Source organism: Rhinopithecus roxellana, chromosome 14 (assembly GCF_007565055.1).
Source record: "Rhinopithecus roxellana isolate Shanxi Qingling chromosome 14, ASM756505v1, whole genome shotgun sequence".
Taxonomy (NCBI): Eukaryota; Metazoa; Chordata; class Mammalia; order Primates; family Cercopithecidae; genus Rhinopithecus; species Rhinopithecus roxellana.
Window position 1 is genome coordinate 87,935,911 of NC_044562.1, and position 20,666 is coordinate 87,956,576.

At 38.1% G+C, this 20,666-nt stretch overlaps 2 protein-coding genes across 3 annotated transcripts in view; one reads left to right on the plus strand and one right to left on the minus strand.

Annotated features, from left to right (window-relative positions):
- Positions 1–12,256, plus strand: part of NIF3L1 (NGG1 interacting factor 3 like 1) — a 47,851-nt gene extending 35,595 nt beyond the window's left edge. The window contains exon 8 of one of the 2 annotated variants that reach the window (XM_030916347.1): positions 11,974–12,256. Coding sequence is in view for 1 of the 2 variants with exons in the window: in XM_030916349.1 (XP_030772209.1) it covers positions 11,974–12,011 (38 nt within the window). In the remaining variant the exon portion in view is untranslated. The remainder of the gene's footprint in view (positions 1–11,973) is intronic. The other variant, XM_030916349.1, reaches the window with a different exon arrangement.
- Positions 1–20,666, minus strand: part of ORC2 (origin recognition complex subunit 2) — a 62,039-nt gene that overhangs the window by 13,949 nt on the left and 27,424 nt on the right. Inside the window, exons 6-13 of the mRNA XM_030916342.1 lie at positions 18,801–18,893; positions 17,376–17,407; positions 13,551–13,611; positions 11,388–11,581; positions 9,279–9,377; positions 6,771–6,880; positions 2,358–2,490; positions 1,424–1,520 (exon numbers count right to left, since the gene is read on the minus strand). Coding sequence (XP_030772202.1) covers positions 1,424–1,520; positions 2,358–2,490; positions 6,771–6,880; positions 9,279–9,377; positions 11,388–11,581; positions 13,551–13,611; positions 17,376–17,407; positions 18,801–18,893 — 819 coding nt within the window. The remainder of the gene's footprint in view (positions 1–1,423; positions 1,521–2,357; positions 2,491–6,770; positions 6,881–9,278; positions 9,378–11,387; positions 11,582–13,550; positions 13,612–17,375; positions 17,408–18,800; positions 18,894–20,666) is intronic.

Here is a 20,666-nt window from a genome sequence, read left to right on the forward strand (position 1 = left end):
AAGATAAAAGTACTATGGAAACAGAGCTAGGATTATTGACATTATCAATAAAATTATCCATCAAAGCAGTTAGGCATTCTCAAGTACTTCTCTTAATTCTTAATTTAGTCATTAATAAATGGCAATTAACTATCAGAGACTATATAATACTATTTCCAATTTTCTGACATACTCACATAACCAAAACATTCACACCAAAAGAATCAGAGATCTTAGTATATAAAATTATCCCAATGTAATGATATATACACAGAATAAAGAAATAATGTTTTATTTATTTATTTTTAGACAGAGTCTCACTCTATTGCCCAGGCTGGAGTGCAGTGGTATGATCTTGGCTCACTGCAACCTCTGCCTCCCAGGCTCAAGCAATTCTCCTGCCTCAGCCTCCCAAGTAGCTGGGACTACATGTACGTGTCACCATGCCTGGCTAATTTTTTTTGTATTTTTGTAGAGATGGGGTTTCACCATATTGGCCAGGCTGGTCTCGAACTCTTGACCTGTGGTGACCCACCCAGCTTGGCCTCCCAAAGCGCTAGGATTACAGGCGTCAGCCACTGTGTCCAGCCAAGAAATAATGTTTTATAAAAACATTAAACAATATAAAAATATCAGACAAAGATGTAACACTCAAGTGGAGGCACTTTACACAAGCAAAACAAAACCTGAAAATTATTATGAAATAAATTAGCTGGGCTTGGTGGTGCACACCTGTAATCCCAGCTACTTGGGAGGCTGAGGCAGGAGAATTGCTTAAACCCAGGAGGCGGAGGTTGCAGTGAGCCAAAATTGCGCCACTGCACTTCTGGAGTGTTTTATAAACAGAAAAAGGCTTTTGGATATACAAACTTAAGAAAGTGGGACTAACATTTTTCTTCCCTGTTAAGTTCACAGAAAAAGTTCATAGAAAAAGGTCAAATTATTTTAGAGCACCAAGATAAGTGCCATTATTAAAATAATCTTTTTGGGCCAGGTGTGGTGGCTCACACCTATAATCTCAGCCCTTTGGGAGGCCAAGGCAGGAGGACTGCTTGAGCCCAGAAGTTCCAGACTATCCTGGGCAACATAGCGAGACCTCATCTCTACAAATAATAAAAAATTAGCCAGGCACAGTGGCACACGCCTGTGATCTCGGCTACCTGGGAGGCTGAGGTGGGAGAATTGCTTGAGCCCAGAAGGTCAGGGCTGCAGTGGGCCATGATGGTGCCACTACACTCCAACCTGGGCAACAGAGAGACTGTCTCAAAAAAAAAAAATATATATATATATATAATAATGATAATAATAGTAACACTGTATGTATATGTATGTATATAATACATATATGTATGTATAACTGTACTATATGTATATAAATACATGAATAAGTAGAAGTATATGCTTAACTTTACCCTAAAACTACAGAGCATCTACTTCATGTTACCTTCTTTAAATCTGTTTACTATCCAGTCTAGCTGATCCAGTATACTGCGGAAAGTACCCATATGATCGAGGACTTCTTCTGTTATAGAATTCAGGACCTATATCATGAATATGCAAGAGGTGCCACATTAATTACAATTTATTGTCATATACAACTAGAAAATCAAAACTTTTTTATAAATTAGTAATGAATTTGGATTTCCCAAAAGTTTAAAAAAATCACTTTAAAAAATTCTACTGGTACTCGATGAATTATATCTAATTCATTGTTTTTTGCCTGAGTTGTGGCTAAAAGAAAACAGAAAAGAATAGCAAAGATGTCAACGTAATAGGTAATATAAGAGGGCAGCAAAAACAAATGAAAACGCTCCCAAGAACATGAGAAACATGAGAAAACTACAGTTCTATCAAAGGAAACAGGACACAAACACTATAGACACTTTTAAAAAGGAATACTACATGACTCAATATCCAGCACCCAAAAGATTTCATGTTCAAATGATGAAGAGATATTAAGCATTTGAAATAAAAATGATCTATGATAAATGTATTGTAAAACTATAGTCTTCACATCCTGTTGCATTTTAAAGCATTTTCACAGCATGTAGTTTTTGCCTAATAAAGCATTTTCATAGTTTATAACAAAACTGAAGACCCCATAATTCCCTTCTTCAGAAGTACCACTGATACTCATGTAGTAAACAAAGCTAACATATTTTCCTAAGTTTTAATATATGTCAGTTACAACGTAGGACATTCAAAGACGGTTTCAAAGCTAGATTCTTCTGAGTCCGAACACATGGTATTAAGCACTATACAATCCTACTACTGTGAAGACTAAAACAAAAATTCTTTAATACTCCATCCTCATTTATGTGGGGGCATGAATTGGCAGAGGATATAATGTTTTTCCCTTTAACATTTTTGAAACTTACTGATTTCACACTGATTCCGGGAAAGAAGCCATTGATGACAACGTGAATGGAATCTTGCAGCATAGTGGTTCGAAACCTTTCTAGTAAATCTCTCTTAGAACCCAAACCATAAAGCACAATGTTGAACCCAAGGCTGTTAGGAAAGACAGTATTCATGCAATTAAACTTCAATACCTCTTATTACCAATTTTATTATCAACCAGTTTCCTTAAATTAAGCTTATAAAAAATACAGGAAAGGGGTAAGGCACATTGGCTCAAGCCTGTAATCCCAGAATTTTGGGAAGGCAAATGCAAAAAAGTTTTTCATATATGTATATATACTTTTTTTTTTTTTGAGACAGAGTCACTCTGTTACCTAGACTGGAGTCCAGTGGCACTCTTGGCTCACTGCAACCTCAGCCTCCCAGGTTGAAGCGACTCTTCTGCGTCAGTCTCCCAAGAAACTGGGGCTATAACTGTGCACCTGGCTAATTTTTATATTTTTAGTAGAGATGGGTTTTTGTCAAGTTGCCCAGGCTGGTCTTGAACTCCTGGGCTCAAGTAATCCACCCACCTTGGCCCCCAAAATTGCTGGGACTACAGGTATAAGCCACCACGTCTGGTCAAAAATATTTTTATTAAAAAAAAAAAAACAATTAAAAAATTATCTGGGTGTGGTGGCAGGTGCCTATAGTTCCAGCTACTTAGGAGGTTGAGCTAGGAGGATCACTTAAGCCAAGGAGTTTGAAGCTGCACTGAGCTATGATGGTGACACTGCACTCCTGCCAGGGCAACAGAGCAAGCCAGTGTCTGTAAAAAAAAATTAACTAATTAATAATATATATTTTTTCAAGATGGAGTCTCGCCCTGTTGCCCAGGCTGGAGTGTAATGGCACCATCACAGCTCACCGCAACCTCTGCCTCCCGGGTTCAAGTGATTCTCCTGCCTCAGCCTCCCGAGCAGCTGGATTACAGGCACCTGCCACCAGGCCCGGCTAATTTTTGTATTTTTAGTAGAGACGGGGTTTCACCATGTTGGTCTCCAACTCTTGACCTCAGGTGATCTGCCTGCCTTGGCCTCTCAAAATGCTGGGATTATAGGCATGAGCCACTGTGCAAGGCCAGGAATCAATATTTAGTGATTTAGCTATCCCAGTTCTTCCTCTTCCTTCCTAAAAAAAAAAAAAAAAGTATTCTTTTCAAAAATTATTATTGGCCGGGCATGATGGCTCACGCCTGTAATCCCAGCACTTTGGGAGGTCGAGGCAGGCGGATCACTTGAGGCCAGGAGTTTGAGACCAGCCTGGCCAACATGGTGAAACCCTGTCTCTACTAAAAAATACAAAAATTAGCCTGGCTTGGTGGCAGGCACCTGTAATTCCAGCTACTTGGGAGGCTGAGGGAGAAGAATTGCTTGAACCTGGGAGGTGGAGGTTGCAGTGAGCTGAGATCACATCACTGCACTCCAGCCTGGGCAACAGAGTGAGACTCCATCTTAAATAAATAAATAAATATTTATTCCAAACTCATACAAGGTAAAGGCACAATTTTATTATCTGTATACCAATTTGTTCAGTAGCTTCACTGTAGCTTCTATTACTTTTCAGATGACAGATGACTGGAGGCAAGGAAGTTCATTGCCAATAAAAGCCCTAAAAAGGCTGGGCGCGGTGGCTCACGCCTGTCATTCCTGCACTTTGGGAGGCTGAGGTGGGCAGATCACGAGGTCAAGAGATCGAGACCATCCCGGCTAACACGGTGAAACCCCATCTCTACTAAAAATACAAAAAATTTAGCTGGGCATGGTGATGGGTGCCTGTAGTCCCAGCTAATTGGGAGGCTGAGGCAGGAGGATGGCGTGAACCCGGGAGGCGGAGCTTGCAGTGAGCCGAGATCGCACCACTGCACTCCAGCCTGGGCGACAGAGCGAGACTGTCTCAAAAAAAAAAAAAAGTCCTAAAAATTTTATAGGCTGAAGCAGAGTTGAAATTGATAGATTAAATTGAAAAGGTAAGCAGAGGTCAAGTAACAAAGGCCTTGGTAAGTCATACTAAACCATTAATTCACTAATTCCAAGGAGAATGAGCATTTATTTATTTATTTTGAGATGAAGTCCTGCTCTATCACCCAGGCTGGAGTGCAGTGGCGCGATTTTGGCTCACTGCAACCTCCGCCTCCTGGGTTCAAGCAATTCTCCTGCCTCACCTTCCCAAGTAGCTGAGATTACAGGTGTGCACTACCAAGCCTGGCTAATTTTGTATTTTTAGTAGAGATGGGATTTCACTATGTTGGTCAGGCTGGTCTCGAACTCCTGACCTCAGGTGATCCACCCACCTTGGCCTCCCAAAGTGCTGGGATTACACAGATGTGAGCCACCATGCCCAGCCAAGAATGAGCATTTAAAAGTAACTAATGAGGGGTTAACAGAAAGGTTTTAAGTAGGAAAGTAACATGTTCTTTTCAGAAAGATCACATTGGCTATGTTTGGGGAATGGACAGGAAGGAACAAAACTGTGGAAGATTAAATTTAGCTGTCATGGAGAAAAATGTAAACATGTCAAGAACTTTATAGTCAAACCAATAAGATTTGGAGACTGATTAGATGTGGAGACTGAGTAAAAGAATAAGAATGGCTCAGTGCTGGGCGCGGTGGCTCATGCCTGTAATCCCAGCAGTTTTGGAAGCCAAGGCAGGAGAACTGCTTGTGCCCAGGAGTTTGAGACCAGCCTAGGCAAGATGGTGAGAGATGGTGAGACCTCATCTCTACACAATAAAAAATAAAAAAAATGAGCCCAGGCATGGTGGTGCACATCTATGGACCCAGCTATTCAGGAGGCTGAGATGGGAGGATTGCTTGAGCCCAGGAGGTTGGGGCTCCTTGAGCTGTGTTCACACCATTCTGGGTGACAGAGTGAGACTCTGTCTCTTAAAATGAAAAAAAAAAAAAAAGAAGAATGATTCAGTTTTCTGCCATAGGCAACTACACAAATGGAGTGACTAACATTCACTCATTCACTCTGCTGGATAGCAGGGGCAGGTGGGAACAGTGGATTTCAGATGAGCTTAATTTTATGTATGTTGAATTATTTACAGGACATCCAAGTAGAAACTTCTAATATACATTCAGATATCCAGGTCTGCTACTGAGAGTGAGGTATGGGTTGGAGGTTAACTGTTACATGAGTCATTCATATACAGAAACCAACTGAAGCCAGAAGAGTGAATGAGCCCACCCAGAACACCAAGCACTAGAGGTCAAGCTAAAGTCCAACTCCATGACTGTTTACGAAGGTCAAGCAGAAACAGTATTTATGTGATGCTCTCTGGCAATGCAGGATAACCTAGAAATGGAAGAACAGAAAAGAGGTAACCTCCAAAGGTAGAGATTACAAGGTCAAAGCAGCAGAAATAAAGAGGCAAGGAATTCAGAGAGCTAGCAGTTCCAATCAACTTGCTGACTATAAGGTCTCACCTGAGAAGCAAAGCAAATTAAGTTATCTAAGTTGACATACTGGGAGAAAAAAATAATGATGGGCTAGGGATGGGATTAGAGTGAAGAGCTTACAAATTTATAATGCACAGATCTATAATTAGTTTCCCTTCCTAGCATAACTTTTTTTTTTTGAGACAGAGTCTCTCAAACCCCCGGGCTCAAGCAATCCTCCTGCCTTGGCCTCCCAAAGCACTGGGATTATGGGTATGGGTCACAGTGCCTGGCCCATGGATCTACCTTCTTATTTACCTCAGTGACAATGTAACTGTGAGTGTGCATGTATATTCACATTCGTGTACATTTTAAGCACTTCCTTATGTTCAAGTCTTTTTAACTGCAAGGATAAAAGTAATTATCATAAAAAGCAAATACTATGTTTTGATTTCACTCATTCTTCTAGGCATTTTAATGGAAATTTAAAATTTAATCTGAGGTGTGTGAAAATAATAAAAGTGAAAAAAATTCTAGGAAATAATGTTAAAATAGTAAATTAATGCTTATAGAACAAATCTGCTCATAAAATTCTGAAAGTCTGTAGTACACATACATAAGATTAAAGTAAATATTATCCTTTCATTTAAAGAACTATGCTGTGGAAAACTGGATTAAAATCTAATTGGTATATTTATCTATCTTGACAAATTAAATATACAGGTTTTTTAAACCAGTAACATAATTCTAAGAAATGCTATTTATCTTATCAATGGCTGTCAAGTCTGATAAACACAAATTTCTTAAAAACTGTAGAATTTCTGGGAAGAGTCATACAATAAAGTGACATTTCTATATGAGTCATAATGTCTATTTTTACATTTATTTTTATATATGACTAAATATATCAAACTCATTGTAAAAAGAAAAATGTTAACTTACTTTAACATATTCATGTAAATATGTATTATTCTTTATTTTACAAGGGCTTGTAATGATAATACTTACTGTAATTGCAGCATCCATTTATGAAATAATTTTTCATACTGTTGATTTAGTTGTTTAAGTTCGGCAGAAAAGGAAGGGGAAACTTTGCTCAATAAGTTACGCAAAGTTTGCTTTAAAAAAAAGGAGGAGGGGAAAAAAGTCATTCTCAAACCACAGATAGCAGATCAATCCAAACAATTTCCTTAGAAGTTGAGCTTAGAAGAAGCCAATTGGAATATTACTTTAATCTGGTTTGGCAATGAGTGTATCAACTGATAAACACAATTCTTAAAAAATAATTTGTTTTCTTAAAACTGTTAACATTCTTTTTAGTAATAACAGCAAAGAATTTGGTAAGTTTTGTCCAGAACCATTTAAATGATTATAAACTCCAAGAATAAGGTTTTAATTTAATTCTCAGAAAACATTAAAGGTTCTTTATAATTTACTTACCATTATCATTAGTAAAATAAATCTGTATCACTGCTCCTCTTCCAAAAGCTGTTTCTAACAAATCCTTTATCTTTGATATGTATTGCAAATTTTTAAAAACAATAACATAAATAAACTGAGGAAAGTGCATTGCCCTGTACCCCAAACTTGGAAGGTCATGCTGATGAATCAGAGATCATTTTTTGAAATAAAAACTCCAGCAAAAAGCTACACATGGGTCTTCACTCTGGCACTACCATGTTTTCATGATTCCACCACCTTTCAAGTAAAATATTCTTTAAATACTGAAGATTAGAGTTGCAATAAATATTTCAGGTACTCTGGCTTGTACAGTGTTTATTTAGTCACAGTTAAAGCAAAACAGGACTACCTTTAAGTAAAATTGTTAACTAGGTTACTAAAAAAAAAAAAAACTCTCTTATCTCTTCTGAGTTCAGAGCCCTGAAAAAGTAGAGAAAGCACTAGTATCTTTTCCAGCAGTCATTTACACTGGATTATCTGATCATATTCACACTTGAGTGTGAACTCTAGAATGTTATCTCATGTATGTACTTTCATTTCAAACTTTTTTTTTTTGAGACAGAGTCTTGCTCTGTCACCCAGCCTGGAGTGCAGTGGCATTTCAGGAGGTTGCTCACTGCAACCTCCACCTCCCAGGTTCAAGCGATTCTCCTGCCTCAGCCTTCTGAGTAGCTGGGATTACAGGTACATGCCACCATGCCTGGCTAATTTTTGTAGTTTTAGTAGAGATGGGGTTTCGCCATGTTGGGCAGGCTGGTCTCAAACTCCTGACCTCGTGATCCTCCCGCCTTGGCCTCCCAAAGTGCTGGTATTACAGGCGTGAGCCTCCGTGCCCGGCCTCATTTCAAACTTTAATTAATATTCATGGAAAGCTGCACTTTCGACCCCAATATCCAGCTGTACTAGAATGAGGCAGAACTGGCAATCTAGTTTTGAGCCTGGGCTTTAACAGACTGTGTTTTCCCACTTTTTCTCTTATGCCTCTGCTGTTGTCATGAGGATAACATGCCTCAGCTAGCTTGCTGGTCCAATGAGGAAGAGAAACATGGAGCAACTCCTAGATCAGCCAACCTCTGACTGACTTGCAGACATGAAAAATAAATGCTTATTGTCACATGCTACTGAAGACTGTATTGATTAGCTATGCTATGTTTACGATCAAAGAAAGGCTTTCCTCTCCCTGACAGGTGTTTCTTTCATCCCCCTAGAGATCTTTTTGCCTCTAAGTATGATGAAGTCCTAGACTCATGTGTCCTTCTCCCACGTTGCTTATATTCTCTGATCCGAGTCTCAATACCAATGAGCCAGGACTTAGATTGTCAATTGAAATTACTACTGGCAAAGATTTTCTCACTCAGATGGTTCTGTCTCCTCTCTTAGAGAAGTAAAATCCCAGCAAGTATAACTGTATGGTTTTTTTTTTTTTTTTTTTTTTCTGTAAAATGAGCTACTGGAACCATAGTACATGGTAATTTTGTTACCACACTGGGCAGGTTTTCCATAACATCCTCAAGTAGAATATCCTCTACTTTTTGCAAAGTTTGTAACTGAGAGAAAGTCAGGTTGCAGTCGCTGTTTTATGACCAGTGTGAGGTTTAGTAAATACATATAGGTTAAATGAATAACAGAGATTAATGGTAAATGGATATCAAGGACTATGACCCTGATGATTATCACAGATCCTAAAGAAATAATAAACAAATAAGAGGGGGAAAATGCATAATTACAGTCTAATCCAGTAAATTATTTATTTTTTTTTTAGATTTTAGTAACAACGAGGTCTCCCTATGTTGCCCAGGCTGGTCTCGAACTCCTGTGTTCACGTAATCCTCCTCCCTTGGCCTCCCAAGGTGCTGAGATTACAGGTGTGAGCCACATGTGCCCATCCTATTTACTATTTGTATAATAAAAGAAGTAATAATCACATTAACTTGTGTTTCATTTGATCAGGACAATAATTCTACTTGTGTATACTTTTCAAATCTGTTGCTTATGTAGCATATTTTTCAGGACAGAGTAAAAAAAAATTTAGAAGTAACATTCCTTGCAACATACCTGATCCAGTTTAGCTCTCCTTAGCTTCTGCAGCGTTCTATCTGAGGTTAAAACTTTTGAACTGCTGTGAGCTTCAAAATACTCTTCTACTAAGTCACTCTGAAAGTGAACAGAGTAGTCAGTCCTTAGTAGCTTCAGATATGTCTTATATCAAAAGTAGACAGTAATATTAATGTAAAATAGGACATGTGAAATTCTTTACTTGGTAGTCTTTTTAAAGCAACAGTACCAGTTAAGGCCAAGCATATTTAATTTCAGTAATAAAACTGAGTAATTACTAGGATCATATAAGTTAAAGAAATGACTAGGTGAAGTAGTAGTCTGTTCCTAAAAATGATTCCTAAGTTACAATATGTAATTTCCATTTAGACTAAAAAAAGAGAGATGATTTTACATATCAAGATCTTTGTTTCTCCTCAAGTAAATCTTTTTTCTTTTTCCTTTCTTTATTGAGGAAGGGTCTCACTCTGTCACCCAGGCTGGAGTGTAGCAGTGCAAATACGGCTCACTGTACCCCCAACCTCCTGGGCACAAGGGATCCTCCCACCTCAGCCTTCCAAGTAGATGGGAAGGCAGGCATGCACCACTACACCTGACTAATTTTTTAAATTTTTTTTTTTGCAGAGACAGGGTCTTACGTTATCCAGGCTGGTTTCAAACTCCTGGCCTCAAGCAATCCTCCCACCTTGCTCTCCCCAAGTGCTGGGATAACAGGCATGATGCCTGGCCTCAAATAGTCTTAGCAAATTCTTTAATATTAGTATAGCTGAAGTACTGTGAAAATGAGGAGGAAATCAACTGCAAGGTAATAAAAGAAAAAAAAGAACCACAAACAAATCAAAAAACTTGCCTACTATTCCAGTCAAATGGAATTTTCTTCTCACACTATTTGTTCTTCTTATTTTGGGCAGGACTAAACTCTAGGGTGGTAAGGAAGGGACAGAAAGCTATTTAAGCAGTAGGCTCCTCAATTGCTCTGAACCTTTAGACACAGCACCAGGATAATTAGCCTTTTCTAAAACCAGGGTGCCAGCAGTATTCTTCCAAATGACTCAGCATGGGTCCCTAGCCACATCATTCATTACACTGACTTAAATACATCAACAATGGTACAAAAACAAGATACACTGAGAACTCATGCCTCCAACTGTCCAATCAATATTTACTTAAAAGTTGTTTTTTCTTTTTGTTATTTTTCATTCTAATCCTACAGCATATTTTAAAAATTATTTATTTATTTATTTTTGAGACAGAGTTTCACTCTTATTGCCCAGGCTAGAGTGCAATGGCATGATCTCGGCTCACTGCAGTCTCCGCCTCCTGGGTTCCAGCAATTCTCCTGCCTCAGCCTCCCAGGTAGCTGGGATTACAGGCACACACCACCACACCTGGCTAATTTTTGTGTTTTTAGTAGAGATGGGGTTTCACCATGTTGGCCAGGCTGGTCTCAAACTCCTGACCTCAGGTGATCCACCCGCCTTGGCCTCCCAAAGTGCTGGGATTACAGGCATGAGCCACCATGCCTGGCCTAAAAAGTTCATTTTTTTTTTTTTTTGAGACCGAGTCTTGCTGTCGCCCGGGCTGGAGTGCAGTGGCCGGATCTCAGCTCACTGCAAGCTCCGCCTCCCGGGTTTATGCCATTCTCCTGCCTCAGCCTCCCGAGTAGCTGGGACTACAGGCGCCAGCCACCTCGCCCGGCTAGCTTTTTGTATTTTTTAGTAGAGACGGGGTTTCACCGTGTTAGCCAGGATGGTCTCGAACTCCTGACCTCGTGATCCGCCCGTCTCGGCCTCCCAAAGTGCTGGGATTACAGGCTTGAGCCACCGCGCCCGGCAAAAAGTTCATTTTTATACAATGGAATTGAGATGTCACTTTTAAGATGTACTATTTAGCATATACTATGGTATTAATTCATGAATATGTAGACAGGCCAGAACAGAAAGTCAAGAAGTAGAAACTGATATATGTGGGAATTTATTTGGAAGGCTGAGAAAATATAGAAAAGTGATGAAAAAATATTATTTTGAGAGATGTGGATCTCTTCGGGTAGCCTATCTTTGAGATATTACACAATTTTTCTTTAAGGTTAAAGTCTCTCTCTTCACTTACTGTTTTATCTCTTTTCATTCTCTTAGAAGGTATTTCTTTGCAAACAGGAGCTGAAACTACTCTATTCTGAGCTGGAATCTTTTGGCTGAATATGACTGCATTAGTGTCCTCTTCATGTTCCTGTGCAACTCCTTCATCATCCTCTGAGTTGGAAGCAGAATATTCGCTTTCACTGTCAGAATGAGACCTTGGAACTGTGGGGGGAAAAATAGCAATTTGGACAATTTCATGGTTTGACAAGAGAGGCATTGTGGTTACATAAAGGAAAGAGTGGGGGCTCTGAAGTAAGAGTCTGAATTCTGGTTTTGTCATTACCTGCTCATGATTTCACCAGAGCTAATTAATAAATTCTCTCAGTACCAGTTTATTTATCAAATTAATAGTACATAGTTTAATAAATCATTAGGAAGATTACACTGAAATGTATATAAAGCCACTAATAATGCCTGACACTCAGGAACTGTGATAGAAATTGTTAACACCGTTCTCCTTCCCTCTTCCTTGCTAACAGAACTCCAGTTTTGCAAAATACGGCAATGTGCCCCATCCTAGGGGATGATTCATGGTAACTGCCTTTTTCTTCTAGGTACCTGCTTTCCCAGCCTCTGCTCCAACTATGGTTGACAATGTGACCCCTGGACCAATGAATTGAGGGAGAATAGCTGGCAGTTCTGGGAAAGATTTTCATCAATTATGTAAGAAAAACCCCTATTTATACCCATCGTTTAAAGCTATGAAAGCCATTTTGCAACATGAAGTATCAAACCTCAAGATGAAAAATGCTGGTGGCAGAGTAAAAAGATAGGAACAATCTGGGTCCTTAATGACACTGTTGAGTCACATCAACCATGGAACTTGCATCTCCATATTTGTTTTGATGTAAGGTACCTAAATGTCTATGGCTTAAACTACCATTATAGAATTTTCTGTTGCTGCCTATTGACAATGTCATTCTAACTAATACAGCACTCAATAAATGGTACTTATGATTATAATTATTACTAATACATACACATACACCATCCCAGAGTTGATTCAAGAATCATCTTTTTAGACAAACCACAACCCCACCCGTACAACTCCCCAGAAATAATATAGCTAATTTTACACTTATTAAATAAGAATAAAGCCAGTTTCACAATCAACAGGCATAAAACTGTTTTTAAAAGCTAACTTACAAAATATGAGTGAAAAAACTTTATACTGCAGAGGATTATCCCAAGTCAGCATGTAACAAATGTAAATATTAAAAAAACAAAAAAAAAGGCTTGATTTTGTAAGCACATATAGCTTAGCAGATTCAGATGTGCATTGACTGCTGCTCATGGTATATGCACAGCTTAGAAGTGGTGGCAGGTACCAGAAAGTGTCTCTATCTTCTTTACATGTATGCTTCCTCCATGTAGGTATACATGTTTTGTGGTGATTAAGAAGGAAGAGGGAAGTTCACCGTCTCTCTAAAAAACAACCCATCTTTGGGATAAGGAGAAAACACAAGACATGGGATATAGCTGACATGAAATAACAATCACAACTATACAGACCTTTTACTGCTTTAATATACCAATCATTTAGCATTACCAATTTTATGGTGATTAAAAATACAGTTTTAACAATTCTATGAAATCCGTACCTTGAAAAGAAAGGGCTATGAAGTATGAAGCCCTGATGTTAGGCTGAATTTAACAATGTTGGCTAATACTACTCTGTTCAAGGGTCAACAATATGAAAGGTGTTGACATTTTCCTGATATATAAAGGTCCAGTCATTTGCCCCAAAGTTAAATATTCAAAAATCTGAAACGATTTTTAATTTCCTAGAAGGCAGGAGCCATGTCTGTTTACTTGATTTTGTTTAGCATTCAGTACAACTACGAATATTTAATATTATTTCATTATAAAATTTCCAAATAAATCAATAGAATACTTTCCAAACTGTCTCAAAACTATCTTAAAAGGCATGTTATTTCTTTGGAAAGACCTTTTAGCTGACTTCAATATACACTGACCACAATGTGAAAGACATGGTGCTAAGCGTTGCAGCTAAAAGCCAAAGATTCAAAACACCAAGCAGTCTAAGTCTAGAACCTATATACTTAACCATCATTGCCTGTTGTTTAGATGTTGCTTTTTATAAAAATGTCATGTAAAAAGAAATACGTACCTATTAATCTTTTTCTTAGACTACGAGGTGCTGTTGACAGAAATTCACTTTTGTCATTGTTCTGTTTAAAAACAGGAAAAGCATTAAATAACAACATGGAAGTTAATGACTGATCTGAGTGAAAGAGGCTAGAAAAGAAAAATATTTTGCTTTCAATAGACTGCATTAGAGCTAGATGAGCTTACTTCCTAGAACTAGAAGATAACGACAAATGAATTATTTGGAACAAAACAAGGGTATAACAAAAGAAACAAATTCCAAAGGATTACTAGAGTGATTCTAGAAATTGAATTCTGTATCATTTGTAAAGTATGTATATACTTCTATTATGTACAGAAAAAATATGAGTATATCAGCCTTTTGAACTACTTCCACCTATCAGATTAGTAGAACATATATATATATACACACACACACACATATATATTTTTTTTTCTGAGACAGAGTCTTGTTGTATCACCCAAGCTGGAGTGTAGTGGCGTGATTTCGGCTCACTCCACCTCACTGCAACCTCTGCCTCCTGGGTTCAAACCATTCTTCTGCCTCAGACTCCCAAGTAGCTGTGATTATAGGCGTGTGCCACCACGCCCAGCTAATTTTTGTATTTTTAGCAGAGACAGGGTTTCACCATATTGGCCAGGCTGGTCTCAAAACTCCTGAACTCAAGTGAACTGCCCACATTAGCCTCCCAAAGTACTGGGATTATGGGCGTGACCCACCGTGCCCAGCCCAATAGAGTATTTTTTTAAAAGATAGTATTACGTAGCAATCGTAAGTATGAAAGGGAATGGGCACTCCTATGTATATAGCAATGGGCCTTTTAATGTGCTAGAAATTCACTGGTGTTAAAGTATTACATTCTTTAAGGAGAGAAATAGAGATTTACACTTTCTTACTTTCTGTAAGAAATTTAAAAATTGTAATTTTTAATTTAACAGAAATAAAAAAATTTCTGTTACAATTAAAAAATTGTAACTTTTTATAGAAGTACAAAGAATTTTTTTATAGAATACTTTAATACCATAAATTGTTAGCACATTAAAATATGCACTGTTATATACATGTAAATTTCTAACAGTATTGATAAAAAAGTTAAGGTACCCTGTGATTTTGTCAACATGAAAATATGACAAAAAAAAATTTAAGTTTATTGTCTTGTGATAGATTGTTGGTGTCATTAAAATCTGATTTGGGATATTAAGAATAGTACTCTAGGCCAGGCGCAGTGGCTCAACCCAGCACTTTGGGAGGCAGAGGCAGGCAGATCACCTGAGGTCGGGAGTGCGAGACCAGCCTGACCAACATGGAGAAATCCCATCTCTACTAAAAATACAAAATTAGCTGGGCATGCTGGTGCATACCTGTAATCCCAGCTACTTGGGAGGCTGAGGCAGGACAGCTGCTTGAACCTGGGAGGTGGAGGTTGTGTTGAGCCGAGGTCATGCCATTGGACTCCAACCTGGGCAACAGAGTGAAACTCTGCCTCAGGAAAAAAAAAAAAAAAAAAAAAAAAAAGAATAGTACTCTAATAACTGAGCTAATCCCTTACCGATGGAATTACAGTATGTCTCAAACTTTTTTGATCAAGATCCTCAAAAATTTTTACATTTTATCATCTTGACCCAGTACATGTATATATATAAACCAAAAAAATTATAAAACATAAATTTAAAATTCTGTTCTACTTCATTTGTTAAAAATGCAGTTTATGTCCTATTAAACTGATTTCAAGATTGAGTATTGAGATAACTTATATATATCTACACAGCTTAAGTCTGAGAATTCACACCAGTGTCAAAATAACCACTGCAGAAAATTCCTGCTCAAAAAGACAAGACTAATAAATAATTTCCCTACTTGCTATAGAAAATTTCTGCAAACTAATCTCTCTTGACAGTTTGCTCATTTGGGCTAACTATTCTCCCATCAGGACAACAGATTACTCCCAGGGCAAACAGCTTATCTTATCAACAGTTTAGTTATCAAGATACACTTTAAGACACGATCTTCATTGTGTCTACCAATCCTAAAATATCATGCCCCAATTCTGCCCAATACCAATCAGTTTACCATCTTGAAAAACCTGCCTTAAGCCACTTGAGCTCAGGATCCCCAAGCCCTATACATATTTTCTCTTGAACTTGCTTTTCTAAGGCAGTACACTAAGATTCTGTCACAACGATGTTGTCTCTTATTGTAATAGGTAGCTTTGTTTCATCAACAGGTTTTCCTGGTCTTTTGGGAGAGCTGACAATATCTACTAATGGGTTATAATCTATAACTTGAGAAAGAATAAATTCTTGATTGGATTATGGCAATGAGCTTTTTTTCCTTTTATAGTGATACAACACACACGAAATAATATAGGAAAAAAGCATTATTAAAGACAATTGAAATTCTGGCATGTCTAATCCCATACATAGACTTGTCTAAATAGGACATTCCTGCACAGGCCATAAGCATGGCCTTAAATGACGCATAAGAATCACTTGAACCCAGGAGGTGGAGGTTTCAGTGAGCTGAGATCGCCACCACTGTACTCCAGCCTGTACTCTATACTGACTGTGGAGGCAAAAGTGACTCCATCTTGGATGCTAATCCATCACGTTAACTTCTGATTAGCCCCAGACTCATGAATGCCTCCTGATTCCTACTTTATTTACTGTCTTCTGTGAAAGAACATGTCAACCTTGATATTATCACACAAATTACTGGCTACAATGCATATAGCATTCTTGCTGTCTTGACAATTAAAGAGGGTTGCCTTTAATTATCTTGCTGGAACATGTATACCCTTTCCTTATGCTATGTAAGCCGTGGCTCTGGGGAGTAACAGTGAAGAGAGCTACCTGTCTTGTGGCTGCCCGAGACCATGCTCCTGTCTCTAATAAAATACCCTTACTGACAAACTAAACTTGTCTGCCTTGTCCTTTGGTTTCTTGGCTTCTTTGGCATTTGGGGGATGCTTTGCATATATGGCCCTTTCATGGAACACTCACCACTTGAAAAGGCATAATGAGAAAATTATACCACAGAAACACAAAGGAGGCCAGGCGTGGTGGATCACTTGAGGTCAGGAGTTCAAGACCAGCCTGGCCAACATGGTGAAGCCTTGCCTCTACTAAAAATACAAAAATTAGCCAGGTGTGGTGGTGCGCACCTGTAATCCCAGCTACTCAGAAGGCTGACGCATAAGAATCACTTGAACCTGGGAGGTGGAGGTTTCAGTGAGCCGAGATTGCCACCACTGTACTCCAGCCTGGGCGACAGAGTAAGACTCCATCTCAAAAACAAACAAACAAAGAAAAAACCCCACAAAGGAGGAGTTAAAAATTGTCAATTCCTTTTAATTACTCTGAAATGGATTTGCCTAAGCCAGCCTAAGTTTTTAAATGTAAATTATAAAAGGATAGAATAATGGATCTAATGCATCTTGGGATCAGACTGCACGACACTGCCCCCTTCCTCCTGCAAATGAAATAGAACATGACATATAAAAGCAAAACCCCCAAAATTTTCAGGGCTGCTACACACAGCAGAAAAAGCGTAACAGTTGGGTCTGGGAGGCCTGGCTTCATTTTCTAGCTGTTCTCCTTCCAGTCAAGTGAACTCACACAAGTCACTTCACCTCTCTGAACCTCCAATTCTCCATCCATAAGTTAAGATATTTAACTGCCAAATATCTGTAAATTACAAAGCACTATATAAATTAAGAGATCAATTTTTTCATTGAATTTCTGACAAATTTTCATCGAATTTCTGATGATTTTTCATCATGTCTTACTTTGTAACACTAAGGCTTTTGCTTTTTAGTCAATCACTTACCTTCGGCTGAACCTTGTCTGAAGCAGAATGGCCTAAAGAATGAAACAAAAAGCCATGACTTACTATGGACACTTTTACTTTTCATTGTGGTCTAGTTTCATCAAAAGTAAAGTTTCCAGGCATGGTGGCTCACACCTGTAATCCCAGCACTTTGGGAGGCAAGGCAGGAAGACTGCTTGAGGCTAGGAGTTCAAAACCAGCCTGGGCAACATAGCGTGATCCTGTGTCTATTCAAAAAATTAAAAATTAAAAAAAAAAAAAAAAAAAAAAAAAGAAAGCAAAGCTGCAGCTTGTACATAGAAGCTACCACATTATTACTGAATTATAAATTAATTCCCTCTCCACCGGAGGATTATCACTATTCATTTCATGATCACTCACATTATTAACAGCTACTTCCTGCATTTCTGTAGCGTTCTAACAAAAAAAATGGAGTCCTTTTAAATTTTGATTATTGAAAGGTACAACTGTCCAGGAGCAGTGGCTCACGCCTGTAATCCCAGCACTTTGGGAGGCCAAGGCAGGAGGATCGCTTGAGGTCAGGAGTTAGAAAACAGCCTGACCTACAGGGTGAAACCTCATTTCTACTAAAAATACAAAAATTAGCTGGGTGTGGAGGCAGGGGCCTGTAATCCCAGCTACTCGGGAGTATGAGGCAGGAGAATTGCTTGAACCCGGAAGGCAGAGGCTGCAATGAGCCATGATCACACCACTGTACTCCAGCCTAGGTGACAGAGTGAGACTCCTCAAAAAAAAAAAAAAAAAAGTACAATAGAGCCAGATACAATGGTGCTTATAGGCCCTGTTACATGAGAGGCTGAGGCTAGAGGATCACTTGAGCCCAGGAGTTCAAGGCTTTAATAGTGTGCTGTAATTGTGCCCGTGAATAGCCAATGCACTTCAGCCTGGGCAACATAGCGAGATTCCATCTCTAAAAAATGAAAAAATAGAAATATCGGCAAGTGACATTAGTGTTCAAAATCCAAAAGAAAAATATAAATAAAGAGAAACACAATGTACACTTTTTAATCTAGTTAGAAGGGATCATTCAAAAATAGCCGCTCCACAATCTGTAAGACTTCCAAACTCCAAACGCCTTATTTCATATAGTACTTCCCAAAGTCAAATCTTCTATAAATAATTGGCTAACTCAAGCAAATGACAACAGGACTTAAAGACTATTTCTGGTTAGCCCTGTCAATTTGCACAACTTCAGTTAGCAGAGATATTTTTCCCTCTTATTGACTGCTAAACACGAGTATACTAAGCTACATGAGTTGAAATATTAATTGCATTTTGTTGAATGAATTTTCACAATAGAAAAGAAGAAAATATATAAAAATTCACAAACAAGGGAAAAAGTAACATGCTCTATCTTGAAGCAACTATGAAAACTCTTTTCAAAGAACCAATGTAATGTCTTACCCTTGCTACTTTGAGGAACATTTATCATAATCTCAGGATCATTCTTCAAACTGAATGAAACACTTTTTTTTGGTGTTTTTGCTAGTTCTGAAGCTGTAAACAAAGAAATATATAAAAAACCTTTTAAAGGACAACCGTAGATAAAGAGGGAAATAACCTTATTTCGCTTAACAAAAGTTCTTTAAATACCTTTGCTACTTTTATCAGAAAAATAATCCTGTCCATATTAGGGGTAGTACTACTTTCACCTTTATTAGCTGTCTTCCCAGCATCTTCAAATTTTCCTTCATATTACCCACAGATTTCTTAAAAAAAAAAAAATAATAACTTTGACCTTGCTGCTTTCTCTAATTACCATACTCTCCTCTCCATCAACCACTTATGTTCCTTTCACTTCTTACCATATATAGTTGAGGCACATCTTTGATGGGGAGTGAGAAAGAAGGGCCAGAAAGTGAGATCTAAACTCAAGAGAAAACTGTGCAGAGTTAAAATTACACCTTAAAATCTTTTAAATCTTCCAGAAAATGTGGAACAGTTTATTTTGAGCCAAAAATTCTATAATACATATAAATAATGCATAAAATAGAGTGTTGAACAGATGGCCATTTCTTCAACTGAGAATAAATGAAATAGTGGTCTTTTGTTTAGGGGCCATTTTATTTTTACTTTAACAATTTTCTTTCTCTCATTTTTTTTTTTTCTAAAGACCAAAGACCAAATCACTTATAATAGGGGCCATTTAAAATAAAAAAATATAATTGTTATCTTTAATGATGCTCTCACACTCACACTATGAGAGGCATGTGGAAAATGAACCCAAATAAATATATTTACATTTTCCAAGTTAACTCTCACACTGGGACACTGTTCACTGAGAAAAAGGGCACATACCAAATTAACTGCTTTTTTTCTTTTTTCTCTAAATCGAGAAGGTGTAATTAAATTTGTACAAGTGAAAGCCATTTTACTAGCTCCTAAACCTTTCTAACCTGCCCCCATTTTTATCCTCCAGTCTTGAAACTGACCCAAGATACTCATAACAATCTCTACAAATGAATTGGCTGCTACTTTTTTCTTAATCTCTTTGGCATTCTATATGATTCACTAGGTTTTTTTGTTGTTGTTGTTTTGCTTTTTTTTTTTTTTAAATCTCCCTTAATATTATTCCTCCATTTGAATCTTATGACATTATCCTGGTTCCCAAGCTACTGGTGGTGGTTAGTCCATCTCTTCTTCACTGTCCTCAGCCTCCTCAACATTCTAGGCATACTTAAGGCTCAGTCCTTGCTCTTCTCTTTATGTCATTTCTGGATTAAAGGCTGATTCACAGGATAGGGAAAAAACTTCATATGAAAAGAAGCAACAAAAGCAACTTAGCTGAGATCATTCTGGTTTTATACTGAAACATAAAAATGCTCCACCTGATTTTAAATAACTATAAAACTACAAGGAGCCAGGGAGAAAAGAAGAAAAAGAAAGAATTGAAGAGGAATAAGAACAAGATAAGTCTTTTTTTTTTTTTTTTTTAGATAGAGTCTTGCTCTGTTGCCCAGGCTGGAGTGCAGTGGTGCGATCTCAGCTCACTGCAACCTCTGCCTTCCAGATTCAAGCAATTCTCCAGCCTCAGCCTCCTAAGTAGCTGGGATTACAGGTGTGCATCATCATGCCCAGCTAATTTCTTGTATTTTTAGTAGAGACAGGTTTTCACCATGCTGGCCAGGCTAGTCTCAAACTCCTGACCTCATGATCTGCCTGCCTTGGCCTCACAAAGTGCTAGGATAACAAGTGTGAGCCACCATGCCCGGCCAAGATAGTCATTTTTGTGAGCACACAGAGATAGGCAGACATTCCAACACCTCTTGG